Source organism: Talpa europaea (genome assembly GCF_964194135.1).
Source record: "Talpa europaea genome assembly, chromosome: 7".
Lineage (NCBI taxonomy): Eukaryota > Metazoa > Chordata > Mammalia > Eulipotyphla > Talpidae > Talpa > Talpa europaea.
This window is the reverse complement of record NC_140074.1, coordinates 106,291,620-106,309,879: the sequence shown is the minus strand read 5'-3', so window position 1 is coordinate 106,309,879 and position 18,260 is coordinate 106,291,620. Positions and strand designations below refer to the sequence as shown.

The 18,260-nt window shown below is 50.4% G+C and overlaps 1 protein-coding gene across 4 annotated transcripts in view; it reads right to left on the bottom strand.

Annotated features, from left to right (window-relative positions):
• The window catches only part of HNF1B (HNF1 homeobox B), a gene marked incomplete at both ends in the record, with an annotated part of 50,681 nt that extends 32,723 nt beyond the window's left edge, over positions 1-17,958 (bottom strand). For 2 of the 4 annotated variants that reach the window (XM_084238819.1, XM_084238820.1), the window contains 4 exons: positions 6,361-6,596; positions 8,009-8,273; positions 12,902-13,101; positions 17,615-17,958. In XM_084238819.1, coding sequence (XP_084094945.1) covers positions 6,361-6,596; positions 8,009-8,273; positions 12,902-13,101; positions 17,615-17,958 — 1,045 coding nt within the window. The remainder of the gene's footprint in view (positions 1-6,360; positions 6,597-8,008; positions 8,274-12,901; positions 13,102-17,614) is intronic. The other 2 variants (XM_084238821.1, XM_084238822.1) reach the window with 1 other exon arrangement.
• Between the last annotated feature and the right edge of the window lie 302 nt (positions 17,959-18,260).

Sequence of the window (18,260 nt, the reverse complement as noted above, 5' to 3'; positions counted from 1 at the left end):
TAGGGGGTCAGCAAACTGGAACCCAGACCATCTTATAAGCTCAGAATGGTTTTTATATTTTAACCATTTTTTTAAAAAAAATCAAAACAGGAATATTTTGTGATACGTGAAAATTGAAGTTCAAACTTTAGTCTCCATAAATAAAATTTTAATGGAAGTCAGCCACGTTCATTTATTTACTGATGGCCCATGACTGCTTTTGCTCTACAGAGTTGAATAGTTGTGACCCAGGCAGTATGCCTTGAAAAGGTTAAAATATTTACCATCTGATTCATTACAGAAAAAGTTTTCCAATCCCTATACTAGAGTTCTTACGAACAATTAGGGATAACCACAATTGCTTCATTTGATTTATTTTTGGGTTATGTTTCATACATATGTGTGTGTGCATATGTTTATCTGTGTACATCTACATCTGTAGATATCGATCTATTTCTCTTCAAAGACCCTTATACAGATCTCTGCCTCTCTGTGTGCCTTTGGTACTTAATTTTTCCTAAGTTCCTGTCAGTTCCCATCAAACTATCTTCAACAAATAGCTTGCCAAGAGCACTTCTTCCTAAACTTGCTGGGTTAGGTTATGAGCTTGCAGGCAGCTTCCTTCCTGCTCAGAACCAACTGGAGGCAGCAGAGTCCTTGAATCCTCTAAGGATCCTTCAGGGGGATTAGGCTTAGCCAACAGAGTTGCCTACAGTGATAGGACTCCAGTATCTCCCAGGCCCCTTTGTACAGGGGCTCAGCGCCCTACCAGCCCCACAGTCAGGTGCTTTGTATGCAGACCAGGGCTGGTCCACTATCAGGGGGTGGCTACCAGCAGAATGCTTTGAAGATCGGCCACTTAATCTCATTAATATCCTGATTGTCTTTCCCAATCTAGTGGCAGCCGATGGGGTGGTACCCGCAAGATAAAATGACCTTCAAATTCAATAGATAAAATGACAGTCAGATAAAGGAGAGCATTAGCCCCATCTCCAACGTTGAACTCCAAGCCAGTGCAGCAGTGTTTCCTATAAGAGCGGCTGTTTCAAGGCAGGACTGTTTCTCTCCTGAACTGAAATAATCTGCTACTTAGGGACAATTGGGCTTATTTACTGTGAGGACCTTTGCTTCGAAGATGAATATTTTTACAACTGCCCTCATAAACCCCCTCCCCTTGTCTGCCGGGGGTGGGGTGGGGGGTGGAGCCCCAGAGGTGAACTGAGGTGCCTGCACTGTCTCAGAAGTCCCATTAAGCTGTTAAGGCATTTAGTGCCCCAGACGGTACAGATGCAAGGGCAGTTCAAATCCCCACCCAGATGGGGATGGGGTCATGAAAGAGGGGGCTTTGATTTCTTCCCTGGGCAGGCAGAGAATCCACCTTGGTCAGGAACAATAGTTGGGGGGAGAGTAAACCAGTTGGACCCCCACCCTTGCCCCATTGCCTTGGCAGGGGTCTCCCAAAGCTCCTTGGTCACTCAGAAGGGAACAGTAAGAACAGGACAAGAAGAGGCAATGGGGAGGGTGTGTGTGTGTGTGTGTGTGTGTGTGTGTTTGTGTGTGTGTGTGTTTTAATGCCTGAAATGGTAGCATCTGCATAAAGCAGAGAGACAGAGACCGAGTGTAAAACTGCAGAAGCTGCCCCTGCCACTCACTAATTACATGCACTTGGGCAAATTCTTACAATCAAAACGTCTCACTTTTCTTGACTGTAAAATGGGTGTAACAGCACAGGTGGCGTCTCCCCTACAAAGCTGTTGTGTCCAAGATGATGCCTCTAGGTGCTCAGCCCAGAGCCCACTTCCTAGGAAGTGCTCCAACGACACCAGCTCTCAGGATCATTTGCCCATAGTCACAGCCCTGCCACCGAGCAGTTTCCATGTCCTACAGACTTGGGCAGCCAGAAAACAAGAGCAGCCTCACAGACACTCTGGCCCAGAGTTTGGTTTGTCTAAGTAAGATCCAAGGTTTGATTCCTGCAGAGGACTCAGTGGGCGATATGGAAGAGGGTGATGGGGAGGTGGGAGGCAGGATTCTCTGTTTTCAAACTCTGATGGGACCTCAGGCAATCAAGTCCAGTGGGCTGGGAGAGTGGGGGGATGGGCTTCCAAGGCAGGGAGGAGTCAGCAGCCACGGAAATAAATGTTTCTTCTTAGATAAAGAGGCTGCAGTTCAGGACATCCAAAGGTTGTCCTGGGAGGGCCTCTTCTTTCCTCTGTGCCTCACTTTCTTTCCAGGAGCACGAGCCCCCACTTCCTTCTCAGAATGTAATACAAGCGTGAGGACAAGAGTGTGGGGTGAGTGAAGTCGCTGAAGATCGCCTGCCCCTCCCTCACTGTCCTCACAAGGTGCCAGGTGAGTTGGCTGCAGACTGGAGCTAAGGGTACAGTGAGCAAGGCCACCACACATCACAGGTTGCAGGGCCTGGGCCGAGGCTAGCCTGGCTTCCATCCCATGCCAACTTCCTCCTCCTCCTCGAGCTGATCAATATGAGCACCAGTCTCCAACCTGTCTACTTCCTTACCATAGACCCGCTCTCTGACCTTTTGGGGGCCTTTCTCTTGATTCTGCTCCAGAATGGAGGTAGAGCTCATCACTCGGGGCCTGCTCAATGGCCTCAGAATGGGCTGACACAGGGCCTATAACCAGGGACAGCTCCTGCTGGCGAGAGCTGGAATGGGGTGAGGGGGTGCAGATAAAGGCCTTCCAGGCTGAAGATAAATGGCTGCCTGCAGCCTGCTACAGTAACTTCAGGCCCCCGAGAAGAGCAAACAAAGGGTGCCCCTGTGACACTCACTGGAAAGATGAAGGCCCATCAGCGGCAGCCAGGCTGGTTCAAAGCCCCAACTTAATTGTCAATTAAGCATGCATAAGGGAGACAAAGCCATGACAACCCCGGGCTGCATGCTGGCCGTGTGATTGTAAAGCCGAGGGGCAACGCTGAAAACAGCTGATTCTGCTGACAGTGTGTTTGTAGGGCACCTTGTAACCAATCAGCCGCTGACAGAGGCAGAGTGCTCCTCCTGCCACTCCTATTGTGCCGGACATTCCAGGACCAGGGTCACACTGTGGTCATCCTGGGCAAGTGGGCCACAACTCCCTGAGTGTGGCTGGGAGCAAAGGGGCTGCTTCAAGAAGGGATGCTCTCCTCTCCTGGAAGCGGGTTCAAGGGAAAGATGTGCATCTCAGGCACTGCCAGTCCAGGCTCAGAGGCTGGTGTCTGGAGAGGATGGAGGAACGGTGGGTGGGGGCGGGGACTGGGCCTTGTTTCCCCAGCTCAGCCTTAGAGGGTCCTCCTGCTGACTCTGCAGGCCACTTTCTCCTCCCACCACAGAGCCCTTTTTCTATTCTGTACCCAGTTACCTTTTGGGCTTAGTTAGAGATGACACTGGTTGTGAAGACCACAGGGGAATGGGCTGTAAGCCCTGCAGACCAAAGCCTTCCCACACCCTCAGGTGCCAGCTGCTATCTGTTTAAGCCTGGGGCATGGCTCAGATGTACCCACCCTGTGAGGAGGTCTGCTCCCAGCATCCTGCGCCCCAGGTACCACCCCTTGGCTGCCTCTGCTTCCAGCACGAGGGCCGGGATACATCTCACTGCTTCTTAAGAATCAGGCCCCAGCATGTGAAATGTATATGCAGAAAACAGGTTTCTGCTGCCCCTCATTTTCCCACTGCCACTTGTTGAGCCCTCCATAAGAGTAATGATGCTAGTTGTGTTTTTTGGGAAAGACAATGTTTACACATTCAATAAATTCTCACACACGCCCTTGAGGTAGGTACTATTTCTCCATTTCACATCCATTTCTCAGATTCAGAGAGTTTATGTGATTGACCATGTGTCTAGTCATGGGGAATTATCTTGGCTGGTTAGAATCACAATGCAAAGTCAGTCCAGAGAAGCCAGCCTTGGGCATGGAGAAGATCAATTTTGATGAACCCTGAGTGAAAATTAAGGCAGAGGGGACAGCCAGCCACTGAAAGTATGCAGTATTCCATATTATTGCTCCATAAATAGCAGCCCCTCTCTAGAGAGATGCACAAAGCACCCCCAACATAAACTTGATCCCCAGCTGGTTCTGGGATCTCCACAGAAGTGTGATGTGAAGAAGGGGTGCCCTCCTCTCCAGGAAGAGGGATCGAGGGAAAGATGTATGTCTAAAGCACTGCCAGTCCTGGCCTCCCTGGTGGCGCAAGGGGTCAAGCACTGACTATGAAGCAATCTGTAGCCTCTGCAGCACAAGTTCCATGACCATGCCCGGCGGCCAGGGAGCAGCCCACATGGTGAAGCAGGCCTCTCCTGCTCACCTGCTGCTCCCCCCTCAGCAGTGTATTTCAGTCAGTCTGCCTGTTCTGCTCCCCGCTCTGTCACTGGTGAATCCTCTCACCCCCTGCATCTATGGCCTGAACCCCAGCTCTTGTATACATAAAAATAAAATAAAAATCTTTAGGAAAAAAAAAAAAAAAAAGCACTGCCAGTCTTCCTGGCTGAGATGCCTGTGTTTGGAGAGCAGTAGGGAACAGGCCTGTCTCCCCAGCTCAGCCTGAGAGGTTCTTCTAAGGGCAGGCAGGATGTCTTACTCATCACCAGCACCATGCTGGAATGTGGCACCCACTTTATGCACACTGCGCTGCAGGAAAGTGAGTGCACAGTGGGGACCAGCAGGCTGGCTTCTAGTTCCTCTTCTGCTCCTACAGCACTGAGTAACTGGCAACTCACTACCTCTTTCTCAGTCTGTTTCCTGCTATGAAGCCCCTGCCAGGTCTAACACTGCATGATTTTGAAGGAGGCCCAGACTTTCGGGGTACCCGGGAGAGCCTGCTTCCAGGGGACCATGGCTTCTCAGCCTCTGATTAGAGGGGTCTCCTGACTGTGTTTCCCATCTACCCTGCCGGGTCACGGTACCTGCTCCCATCCCTCTGGTCCCAGCTCTGTGCCTGCAGTCAGAAAGCCTAAGCTAACGACCCCGTGGTGACCTCACCACAACCCCAGCTTGTCAGAAAGCTGCTGGGCCTTTGTTTGGCTTGCAGGCTCCCTGACTTTGGTGTGGAGATCACAGGTCCCCGCACAATAGCCATTGTCTTCTCCATAATGCCTCTTGCCCCAGCCACACCCCCCGCAGCTCCAGCTCCAGCTCCATGGATCACTGCGGGCGGGAGGCATGTGTTCCAGTCCTGTGCAGAGCTGGCCGCTTGCCGCTTGCCACTGCCCTCCAAGCCCTGCTTTGAGTTTCGTAAGCCAAGCTATTCTGCAATCAGGCCACTATTCTTCTGGGGGCTTCTCTGCCTCTCCAAAGTACCCAAACTTTCTCCCCATGTGGCTGAACCCACCCCTTCTGCAGGAACAAAGAAGCTCCAGTCCTGGCCCAGGCTTCATGTTGGACAGTGTCAGGCTCCCAGACACCTCAAGTAGCTCAGGCTATGAGAGGGCACAGCGGGGAGCCAAAGCTTGCATCCCACCCAGCTGGTGGCTCAGAGACCATCCCTGCCAGCATTTAAGTCTGCAGATCTCAGGCCTCTCCCATTGCAACCAGCAATGGAGGGAAGGGACAGTTTCAGAACCACCACCCACCCCCAGCTAGAAAGAGGGCTCAGCTCTCCTTTTGCAAGTCTTTTCCTAGAGCAGGCAGGACACTAGGCCACACTTTGTCTAGATAGACACCAGAGCCACCTCAATAAGCATACCCATTCTGGGAAGCCAGCTTTCCTGGAGAACTAAGCCCCTGGAGAAGCGCTCACCATCTCTCCCTGACACAGTGCTCAGCACAGAGGCTACTTTCACACGTGAAGATGTAGGATTCTGTCCTGACAAACCCACACCCCACTGTGGGAGCATCCTAGTCCGGGTCTGGGCCCGGTGCACCACAGCACACAGTAGATACTCAGTTGATCCAGGCCAACTCTTGTGCTGCAAAAATTTCGGATGACTGACTGTGCACTACACCTGGAGGAGCACAGAAGCCAACAAGCAGAGCAGCCCTTCCCTGAGACCCCTGGGCTCCTTCTGTTGCGCTGGCCAAAGTCCTGGGGTGGGGTATGGCCAGGGACAGAGCAAGCACACCCTCGGCCTGGCATACCAATGAGGCAGCCTTCTCTGGCCAATCTGATGGCAGCACTGACGAGCTAAGTCAGCAGCCACTAAGGGAGAAGAAAGGAGACTAGGGAAGAATGAGGCAAGGACTCTGTAGGCCGAGCAAGAAGTTAGAGGAGACCTGATTATAGGCACACACTATTTTCACAAGATTATTCTGGTAACCAAAAGTGACCAGCCCTAGGATCATTCCAAAGCCTTTCTTCTTCTGAAAAAATCCTGAGCAAGGTGAGACCCGTGGGGAGAAGCAGAAGGGCTGGGTAGCTGAGGCGGTGCAGCCCAGGCCCTGCTTACCTGAGAGCTTGTTTGGAGGAGAGGTGCTGGGCTGGTGGTGGGGGGAGCTGTGGGAGAGCAGGGGGTTCAGGTTGTGCGTCTGTGTGGAGCTATAGGCATCCATGGCCAGCTTCTGCCTGAATGCCTCCTCCTTCCTGCGGTTTGCAAACCAGTTGTAGACACGAACCTCAGTGACCAGATTGGAGCCCAGGCCGTGGGCTTTGGAGGGGGAGACACCTCTCTGTAGACATTCTGCCCTGCGGATAGACAGAGGGGAGATGGTGAGTGAGGGCAGGCGGGGAGGCTTGCAGTGCTTCGTCCCATCACAGTGGACTTGGCTAGGAGCATGGAGAGGCCAAGGACAGAGGGGAGCCTGGGAAAGAGCCTGTCTTGAGAAAAGCTAGCCAGTGATGATGGAAGAGAAGACTGGAGTAGGGCCTGAACACAGGCACAGGGCAAGCTGCTTCCTGCAAGCCAGGGCTTAGGTCCTGGTATGGCTCGTGGTGAGAAAAGAGCCAGTGGGAGATGGAGGGTAGATAATTTGGGGACAAAGTCCAAACTGGGCCTTCTGATACCTCCTTATGTTGTTATTCTTAAAAAGACAAAGTCCTTTGTGGCTCTGTGTGAATCTCTTCAAGTCACGCTGAAAGGACTTCTGTTCTTTTGGGGTTTCGACACCCCAAAAGAGCCAGGGAAGCCAGACTCCTTATTTGTAACATAGGAGTTCTCTCTAAAGGGCAGGCTGGGTGAGGTACAAAGGAGGGCATGCCGAGATGACTGGTCTCTAGCTTTATCACTGCCAATCAAGCCCTAATTCCAGGCGTGAAAGACAGTCTTAGCACTGGGCTCCTTGTCACTGGACAGAGTGTGGCCTGAAGATGCCGTGACTTGTGTAGGTTGATCATTTTGCCTCCCCACCTCCCAGCCTTCCACTGCCAAAGCCAGTCCAGCCAGCAACAGAGAGAAGGCCCTCAGGTCTGCATCAGAGCAAAGAGCAGCTATTGTAGAAAGTTAGTAGTGGAGTCAGGGAGAATGGGATGGGAATGAAGCAAGAAGATATCCTAAGGATTTCTAGTAGCTTTCTGTAAAATTACATGTAGTTGTTAAGATGCAAAAAGAGCTCTAATTAGTGTAGGCAGAGTAGACTATGCAGATTCCACCAATTCTTGCTCTTCCACCAAGTTTGCTTTTGGACCAGGGAGTGTAAACAACATTTGGCCCAGGCCACAGCCAGACTGTGCCTAAGGAAAAGCTTGTCCTTGGACTGTATGGAGGTGAAACACGATTCTCACTTTACTCACACCATATTTTAGACAAATGTTCTCCAGGGTATCTTCCCTGGAATCACAATAGTTCACAGGGGTGTTAATAAGTGCTCCCTAGAAAAAGATTCCATAGTTAACAATCAGTTCAACAAAGCTATGTGGTTTTCTCCACTGCAGAACTTCTCAGAACCTTTAGCATCTTCAAGTATGTCATGACTCCCTATGAGGACAAATGCATATGATGTTTCTTAAACTTATTTATCAATGACTTGAAATTAAGGTTCTGTGAGACACTTTGGGAAGCTCTGATTTAGCCACACTTATGTGGATAACCAGGCCTGAGGGGCTGGATCTTGGGTCCACGTGCTTGCCTGCCTGCTTGAGTGGACATCTGGTGGTGTTACCTGTTGCACTCCTCCACTAAGGCCTCCCTCTCTTCCTTGCTGGGGTTCTTTTGCCGGTCGTAGGCCTGGTACAAGATTTGCTGGGATGCGGGCCCCCATTTGAACCGGTTGCGACGCATCTTCTTGTTGGTAGGCTCAGAGCAGGCGTCATCGGACTGCCCAGGCCCCTGGCTCTGTTGATTGAACTCTGGAAAGAGAAACAGCAGCTGATCCTGACTGCTTTTGTCTGTCATATTTCCAGAACTCTGGACTGTCTGGTTGAATTCTGAAAAGAGAAAGGAGTAGATTTGATAGGGTCTGGAGCCTTCACTTGGCAGACAGACAGACAGACAGACGGACAGACAGATGGACAAAAACACCTTTATTCTTCTCCCTTAAGCTTCACAATCTACCATTTTGCGTGTGGGGGTGCAGAGGGGAGGCTTCAGGACAGGCCCCTCACTGCCCACCTCAGTACATACCACAAAAGCCACCCCTTTTCTTTCTTCGAAGGAGCTCAAACATGGCCAACCATTGTTTTAAAGGCAATTTATTATTATTTTTTTCCATTGGCTCACTGGTCCTCAGACATGAAGCAACCCTCTGAATCCTGAACGCCTGTTTTGATGTCAAGTAGATGAACTCAACCAAGTCTCAGGTCTGGGGGAAAACTGCTCAAAGGTACAATCTGCACTGAGACAAAATATTCAGAACTGAAAATACGTCTCCTGGCTCTCCTCTCTCCACATATATTATGAGATCTCTACATTATAATGCCATGCATTTAGAAAAACCCAAACCAAAACCTTTGACCACTGCTTTGCAATAAAAATAACTGGAACTCTGCATTAGAAAGAGAAGAAGCTATTTTTAGAGTGCAGGTAATTTCAAGGTGATTGTGTCTCTGTGTGTGTGTGTGTGTGTGTGTGTGTGTGTGTGTGTGATATGTGTCCAGGAGTCCATTTATGAGGGAAACAGTTCAAGATGAAAAGTCTTATAGACCTGTCCACATATTTGAGAGGTAGCCAGTGCAAAAGACTAAATTCTTCCTAGCAAGAACGTTTAATGAATTGAAGAAAGATAAACATGGATGGGACTATGCTCCCTGTCTGTTCACTTTCCAGGATCCGGGCAATACATTTACCCGCATTTTTGGTAAATTTTTGAAATAAAGATGGCAGCTGGGCCCAGTGATGATCTTTAGTTTATATGATTTAAATAGGATTTGATATTTACTTATGGAAGAAGAGAGCTGCGCTGTTCTTTTCCTCACATATGCAGGAAGCAGGGTTCATTGGGGGCGATTAATTCCATTTTACAGATGACTAAGCATAGAGGCCAAGCACTCTGTGGGGCAAGGACACATAACCTTGATGTTTTTCTTTTCTGGTTCCTGGAGTCATTTCTGTGGTCTCAGAAACAACTGGATCCAAAAATCCTCAAGGTTCAAAGTCAGACCACTACTAATTGCTGGAATCCCTCTACCGTACCCCCTACTACGGTCCTTTACTTTGTCCACCTCCAGCAACGGGGGAACTTACTACTGATCTCAGGATCCATTTGCATCTTGGCCCGTCAGGAGAGGCAGTGGTTCCTGCTCAACCTGGCCCTACTCAGGTTGTGTTGAATTTTGTTTAGCCAGCTGCTGATTGGCCAAGCCAACGTCTGGTCTGGCCTCCCTGGTGGATGGACTGTACTTATCAGTGGAGTTTTTGGTTTGGGCCCCACCTACTTGGGGTGATTCTTAGGGCTTTGTGTGCAGTCATTCACCACAATTCTCCTCTAGATAGCTGGAGCAGTTTCTGACAAGTTTACTGGCAGGAAGGCACCAATTCAGTGGGTTAATGAAGGGGCCCCAGCCAAGACACTTCATTGCCCTGTCTCTCAATGTGATTATACTTTTCAAAATATACTTTCATCCCCTCCATATTATCAGTTCTTCAGAATCACAATCTAAATGCAGTTATTTTAGGAGGAGGGGGAGGAAAAAGTTCCCTGCTCGGTGGTGGGCAGAGGGAGGAGGGTCTGCCTCAGTGTCTCCTTTTTGCTCTGTGGCATCAACATAAATTGCAGCCAAAGCCAGTGTGGATAACCCCAAGGATGCAGAATGAATTGGAAGTTCTATATTTGATATGAATAGATATGACAGTAATGAGCATTTACTGAGCCATTTCTATGGTGAGGTATCTTTGAAAGACCTCTGACTATATCCCTTCATTAATTTTCACAACCTCTCCATGACAGAAGTATGGTTGTCTCCCTGTGACAGATGAAGAAACTGAAGTTCATACTGGTTAAGTGACTCGCTCAGAATCGCGTGGACTTGGGCAGGAGTTGGGATGTGAACTCGGTCTAGAGAGGCTAAGCTTCTTCACCAGCACCCTATGTAGCTCCTTTTACTAAAAATGAAACCCAAACAATATATCCACAAAACCTTCAAATCTGACTTAGGTTGAGAAAACAAAATTGACCCCTGTTGCCTGACACCATGGTGGATGTGAGACACGCTCGATGGTCCCCAGCATGTGGGGGTGGCCTCTGCCTGTCAGCTTTGCTCTGAGGAGGTAGCCACCTGCATGGTGTTCAGTCTGCCTGGGGTTGCTGAGCTAAATCACCTCAAGCACTCAGAAACATCCATATTCGACCCACCTCAGGTCTTGGCGTGAGCCTCTCTCACATTTTGAAGAACTTGACGCCCCATGTCCTCTAGTCATTACCAACTCACTTGTACTTTTCTTTAGATGCGGGGGTTGGGGGTTTAGGAGATGTATGTTGCCCATAAAAATTAACTTGGAGAAGCTGGCTTCAAGCAGCCTCGTTATAAGCTTGGGAATAAGCTTGTACAAGGAGAGTCTATGTGTATAGATGGGCCCACGAATATAACCATTTATTATGTTTTTCAAGAAACAGTTTACAAGAAAAAGTTGTAATCATGTGTCTTTTTTTTTTATTTTGCCCATTTCTTCTCCCATCCACGCCATTCACTTGTGTCCCTCTTTTATTCAACTCACTTCCTAATTTTTATCCCATGTTTGTGTCTTCTATTCATCCTTCCACAAATGGTTCAAATGTCATCTCCTCTAAGAAGCTCTCCCTGATGTCTTCAGGCAATTTAGTGATTCCTCTGCTGCCCTTGTGTATAACTTTACACCTCTTAGAAAGCGTCTGTCATTAGTTACTCAAATATGTCATCTTCCTCATTAGGTTGAAAGTTCCTGCAGAAAATATCCCAGTCCAGCTCAGTGCTTGGTACATATATTTATATAATGAAGGTATGTTTCTTGAACTTTATGCTCAAGTCCCTCATGTCACTTTAAAACAATAATTACAATAATGATTTTAAAAGCCCTTTTAGAGACCGTCATAAATTTTTGTAAAACGTCCCTTCTCAGGCATCCTGAAATACTTTCTGGGACTTCTGTCTTTTTAGAAGCTTCCAGTTGGCCTTTCCTGCCTCCCTTTCCATTTTCAGGGGACTCCCACTGAACAAAAATGGCAGCTCAAACTGGAAATATGACGGGAGGGTTGATGTAGAGTAACGGCAGGTCCCAAGGATTCTCTGGTCTTTGGAGACTGTGACCCTGAGAATTTTCTTGGACTTTACAGGAATTACAGGGAGTTGCTTCATATCAGAAACACAAATTCTTAAAGACCTACTCACCAGGGATGGTAGATCCACTCAGAGTTTAAAAGGGCCTCTTCCCCAAAACAGTAAAGAGCTCTCACTTTGCTTCATCTAATCTGCCCATTTAATGCTTCCAACAAACAGCAACCGCCCACCCTGTGAGATAAATGCCTAAAACCTTTCCTTCCATCATCAAGACCTTTCCAGCCCATGGACATTGAGACAATAAATACTTAAACAATCACTTTGGAACAGCGTGTGGCAGAAAACAAGAGTGATTTTGAAAAGTGGTCATCCAAAGAGAGGGAAAAAGCCCAACCCAGAAAGTGATGGAAACTAACATCTTGATAAGGACAGAGAAGCCCATGCCCAGAGGATAGTATGTGAAAACTGAGGTGAAACTTTCCTAGGAAAAGGGCCAGGTTGAAATAAAGTATGGCATGAAAATATACTTCCCTAAAATAAAATCAGTATGTCATTCATACTCTGGTCAATCAAATGGCGTTCAAGCTTTCCAAGGCTTCAAAACAAAAATTTCTCAGTATTATTGAAGAGGAGACATCTTGGGACAGAGGGCAATTTGAGCACGGGAGTGGGGATGACAAGAATCGACTGTTCAGAGTTCCGAAGGCAGACACTTGTACTGTGTCTTGCCTTAGCCAGAAGCAGCTCCTTCATTAGACAGGGTCACCAGCTGAGGACCTCAAGTTCTATCAATTTTGGTAAATGTGAGTCAGTACCTTAAACTGCTCCATAACTCAATTCTACTTCCCACTCTCCCAAAGAAGAGGGTCCAGTTCTAAATATATCTCCATACACACAAACCTCTTTTTAAAAACACTCTTTGCAGAAGGAAGGAAAAGACCAGTAATAATGAGCAATATTATTGGTCTACACAATATCTTCCTTGGAAAGTCTGATCTGTGGTCCTGCACCAATGGGGGCTGGTTGTAGCTTCCCTACTTCAGGGAAGATACTCCACCGTTACCTATTTGGTGTCCCTTGGAAATGGGAACGAAGGAATTCAAGGTACAGTATATACACCGAAGGGCTTGTCAAAGCAACTGGCTGGGCAGAAGGGACTATGAGAGAAGAAAATGATATAAGCCAATTTCATTGTATAGCAACTGGGAAGACCAAATCCATCTGCCAGCTTCCTTATATGTGCTGAGTGATGAGTGGGCCTTCTTGATGAAAGGGAAACTTTCATCAAGGCAGCCCACAGGGCTCAGAGTCAGGGCAAAGTCACTGACTCCAGGTGGAGGCAGAGGTGGGATTAAAACACTTACGTCGGAGGATCTCTCGTTGCTTTCGGACGTACCAGGTGTACAGGGCAGCGCGCTTCTGGGTCTTCATAGGGGTGCCCTTGTTGAGGTGCTGGGAGAGATGGGACTGGTTCAGACCAGTGACATCGACCACCTCCCGCTGGGGGATGTTGTGCTGCTGCATGTAGCCCTTGATCATTTTGGCAGCCCTCCAAGGGTCCTCACTGGAAGGGTAAGCAGATGGTTAAGATGCTGGGGGAAGATGTGGGCAGGGTCAGGGGTGGGGGTGGGGGAATTCTTTCTAGGGTTTTACCTAAATACTGCAAACCTTTGATTTTCACCTGGTTCTCTACCTGTCTAAGTTATATCCTTGAGAGAGATGTGGGGCCAAGATAGAACCTAAATAAAAGAGTCTCAAGATGAAAGCTTTTAGGTAGCACACTTCATCCCTGCTGCTACTATCAGGAGGACAAAGATCACTTTCCATCTTCAGGAGTGAGAAAACACTACCAACACTCTCTCTTATTAAGCAAAAAGAAAATGCTTGTTTTATTTTGCTTTCCTTCATTTCCCTGCAACGTGAAATACTTAAAAGACCACAGACCCACTGGGAAGTGGAGAAGCTCTGAGATGGCTGATCCCAAAGTGATGGGAGTAACTTTGGTTCCTAAATTCCTAAATCCCTTACTGGAAAAGTTTTTTGTCTTATGAAATAGGGGTAAAACATAGGTGTCCACCTCCTGAGAAGCAAGGTGCATTTCTTAGCCAAATGTTAAATGCATTCCAGACTTTTAAAAAGGTTTTAAGAAATACAAAGATATTCCTCCCTGGGACTGAAGAATCTCTCCACTGAGGTGAAGCAAGAAAAGCTAAAGAAAAAAAAAAATCTTCCATAGCTCCACCTCCCAAATAAAACCTAGTGGGGACAAGTAATTTCAACTTCTGAGTAAGATATTAGCAATCTCAAATGTCTTGTTTTCTTGTTTCCTTACATTTCTCCTTTGATAGGGTAAGAGTATCTGGAAGGGAATGTTTTTCATAAGTTTCAATCTTGGAATAAGAATATGGCCATATTTTTCATTTTTTGGTAAACACAGGGCTGCAAAGGTTTCTTCAGAGAAATGTATTAGTGTCTTTTAATTTTATTTATTTAAAATGTTTTCAACCTTGCCAGTATCTTTTCTTGCTTATGGAACAGGTGACTTAAAAGTGGGAGATATCATTTAAAATAAGAAATTAAGAAAGCAAAGCACAGAGCAGAACAAAGTATTAAAGAAGCAATCCATATACACATGTTATTTGCTTAATGCAGCTATCTATTTAGTTTAATAGAACAGCATCAGTTCTGACTAAACATGAAAAACATGAAAGGAAAAATTAGTTTCATGTGAAACAATAAAAAGTGGTGCCAAGCAGAGGTCAAAACAGGTACAGTGTTACAAGTGAAATAACCAATTTATTTCTAGGTGGTGCCCATAACAAATGAAATAGAATTAATTTTGCTTAATGTATTAAAACATCCAGCAACTAAACTGAGATATTTTGCATTTCCATACTGATTATTTTAGCAAGGCTTTGATATTAAATTTACAAGAGCACAGGTTCTGATAGAGATGGTTTTGAGAAATACAAACTTTTCAGATGAACTGTATATAAGTTAACGAACTTCTCAATTATTTATAAAGATACTTCTAAAAACACGTTTTTGCTCTTTGTAACAAGAACAAAAATGAGAAAACGTGTTACCGTTTCAAACATGGAGACTTCACCTTCAGTGAGAGAAAAAAATAATGTAACATTTTGCACATATCCGTGTAAACACGAGAAATCATTTAAAAGCTCATTCCTGGAGCATATTTCCACAGACATCTTTAGGGTGGAAAAACACTTTGAACAGATAGGAAGGATAGTTTCGAAAGTTAGAAAAAAATTGCACTTTAAAAGTTAATATTGTTTAACATATTCTTTGACCATTTTTGTCCTGTTCAAAAGCTTTTTACCTGTGTCCATTTGTGTATCTAAGAAACCTCGCGAAAGAGTATAAGGGCGAATGGTTCCGTGGAAAAAGTGAATTAACACAACAATTGGGAAAGTTAAAACAAACAAACCAACCAGGAAAACCCAATAAACGAGAGCCAACCTTTCAGCGCGCTGGAGCTGGGGTAAGATGGCGTAGTTTAACCTTTACAGCACTCTGACCCCAGAATCCACGCGTATTCACGGGGAAGAACCCGAGGATTGGTTGCGTCGATTTAATTCGGAAACACAGGCCCTCACAGGGGTTCCCCGGCCGGCCGAACCCCCGATCTATCCCGAGAAGCGCGCGGCGCGGGGCTGCGCGCACAGGTGTCCACACCCGCGCCGGCACCGTCGGCCCCGCACGCGCCTTTCCAAACAACGACTTTTCTGCCCGGAGCAGAAAAGACCTGCCAGCACAGTTCGCCGCCCGATCTTTAAGAACATTCCCGATTCCTTTAGGGGAGCGGTCAGCTTCTCCAGCCCCGCCGGCTCGCCCGCTTCCAGGCCGGCCAGCAGCGCGGGCACCCGCCGGGAGCCGGACCTGCGAGGCGCAGCGCCCGACCTTCCTCTGGCCTTCCCTCTTCGAGGAGCTTTACAGAGCGTCCAGGCGCTCCAAAAAGGATCTTTTCTCGTTCTGTTCTTTCCGCCTTAGGGATCAGGGTGGGCCAAAGGGGGAGGGAGTGTGTCTGGCGCTCAGAAACCGACTGTGCTGTGACCTGGGAGCCGCTGGTAAAATTTCTTGAAAAATTACTTTAATAAAGTCTGACCGCTCTCGAAGGTGGGAGGCAAGAAGGCAGCACCAGCTTGGAAAACAGAGAAAAACCTCGGGCTGTCTTGGGTCCGCACCCCAGGGAGGGTTGTCAGGGCCCCGGGCCTCCCTCCGCGCGCGGCTGGGGTCGGGGTTGTGCGCCCCGGGCTCCCCGCGGGCCGGGCCTCTGCGGGCGCTCGGCGCGGCTGCAGCTCCGGCCAGGCGCCAGGGCTCGCGGCCGCCCCGGGGGAGGGGGGTTGGGGTGGGGGTGGGGGGCGTGGAGGTGGGGGGGCTTGGCCGGGGAGCGCCCGTCGGTGCCCTGAGCGCGTTCTGGGACCTGCAAGCAGCCCCGCGCCCGTTTTGATTTCCTTCCCCCTCTAAGCCGCGTTTACAACTTCACCAATGAATAACCCGCCTCTCTTTTCAACCTAATCACGGCTCTTTGTGTATCTTTCTGTTGATGATTTATAGAAATAAATTAATAACACCCTAACTCCACGTGCTGCAGTTTATGTTACAGCTCGGACGCGTCCCGCCGAGCGCGGGGCCGGCTGCGGAGGGGAGCCTCTCGCGGCCTCGGGCGCCCGGGTCCCCCAGCGCCCGGCGGGAGGGCCTAGGCCCCGCGGGCCCGGGCACCGGCGGCGGAGCTCGGTCTGTCCTCCCGGCCCCACTGCAGGCTGCCCCGGCTCCCCGGCCGCGGCTCTTCCCAGCCCTCGCGCCTGCCTGCGCCCTCACCCCAGCCGGGGAGAAGCCTCTGCCACCCCGGGAAACGGAGGGGGAAGAGCCTCAAACCTAGGAATTCTAGTAAAATACTTTTGGGGGCAAAATCTAGAAGTCCCCCTTATTGTCTGCGGTAGCGGGTGAGCCTCCGGGGCCCCCAGACGGCACATTCAAATGCAAGGTCAAATCCCGTCCCCAACTGCCCCCGCGAGCTCCGACCCAGGCTGCCCGAGGCCCGGGGCGCCCAGGTGCAGGCTCCAGCCTGGAAACCGCGGCGCTGAGGGGTCGGGGGCCACGCCGGGGGCTCGGCCCTAAAGCTGAATGGCCGCGAGGGACGTGCGGCCTGAGGGAAGCGCTCGGGTCCTGGGATAATTAGTAACTAGCTGTCAAAGCCTCAGGCCGGCCGGGGAGGCCGGGCGAGGGATCCCGGGCCGGAGCTGGACGGCTCGCAGCCCGCTGAGCCCCCGGGGGCCGGCCGGGGGGCGCCGGCCAGATCCGGGAACACCCTCCTCGCTGGGATGGCGCCCAAGCCCGGCCAGCTGGGGGTCTTAGCCGCGTGGGGCTCTCGCTGGCTTAATTCTGTGGTTTCTTTTGCCGGGCGCGGGTCCCTGACCCTACAACATGCCAAGTTTCCCCTTTTAAATCTAATCCGCTCTGGCGACTCTGGAAGATCCTGGGGTCTGGCGAGGGCGCTGCAGATGGGAGTGCCCACCCGGGACTCGCGCCCTCCAAGGCGCCCTGCCCGCGGTGCCGACAGCCCCTCGGCAAGGGAAAAACCAAGCTGCAGGACGCGGTGTCCGAGGTCGGCCTGCGCTTCCCGGGACCGGAGAGGCGGAGCCGGCGAGAAAGGCCAGCGCGGCCTGGGGCGGGCGTGGGCCGCAGCCTCGGCCGCGGGGGACCCGCTGCTGTTTCCCCGCACCCACCCCCACCTTCAGGCGCGCGGGGACACCTCTAGGAAAAGGCCTCCGCAGCTTGCGTTCTTCCAGGCCGAGCCCCAGCGGGGGTGGGAGGGCCCCCAGGTCCTGGGGCGCTGGGCTGGGCTGGGCTGGGGGTGATGAAGCCTCAGGGCTGCGGACCCGTCCCGTGGAGGGGTTGGGAGGGGTCCAGGTGTCGGGAGCGCAGCGAGCGCGCCCCGGGGCACTCGGGTGGGGAAGAGGCTTGGCGAGAGGGGCCCCGCGCTGGGTGACTCAGGCACCGGGCCGGGGGCTCGGGGAACTCGGCTCTTCCTCCCAACCTCAACCCGCGCCTACCTGAGCATCCGCTCCACCTCCGCCCGCTGCTCCGCCGCCTCCTCAGTGTTGAGCGCCTGCAGCTCCTTGAGGATGGGAGGGGTGTCATAGTCATCACCGTCCTCAGAGCCCTCGTCCCCCGACAAGCGGCCCTTGGCGTGGCCGTTGGTGAGAGTATGGAAGACCGGCTTGGTGTCCGGCTCGGCCCCGTTCCCGGGAGATAGGGGCAATGTCTCCAGCTTCACCCCGAAACTCGGGGAGGGCAGCAACTCCTCCAAGGCCTGGACCAGCACCTCCTTGGTGACCCCGGAGTTCAGCAGGGCGCTCAGGAGTTCTTGCTGGAGCGACGTAAGCTTCGACACCATTTTCCAAGGACAGAAAGAGAAGGGGATGAGGGGTTGGGTGGGTGCCCGAGAGGGGGGTGGAAGGGAGTTTCACAAGTGAACCCCCAAGTCCAGGAAGCCCTCCACCCTTCAGCCTCCAGACACCTGTTACTCCCCGGGGTCCCGGAGTCTCCTCCGAGAGGAGCCAGAAAACTTCTAACTTGCCATGATCGCCACCATTAGGCCATATAAGATATGCAAATTAGTGGGGAGGCCGGGCTTTCCGCAAGATGCAAATAGTCGGGGGGGGGGGGCAGGGGGGGAACCGAGAGAGCGAGCGCCAG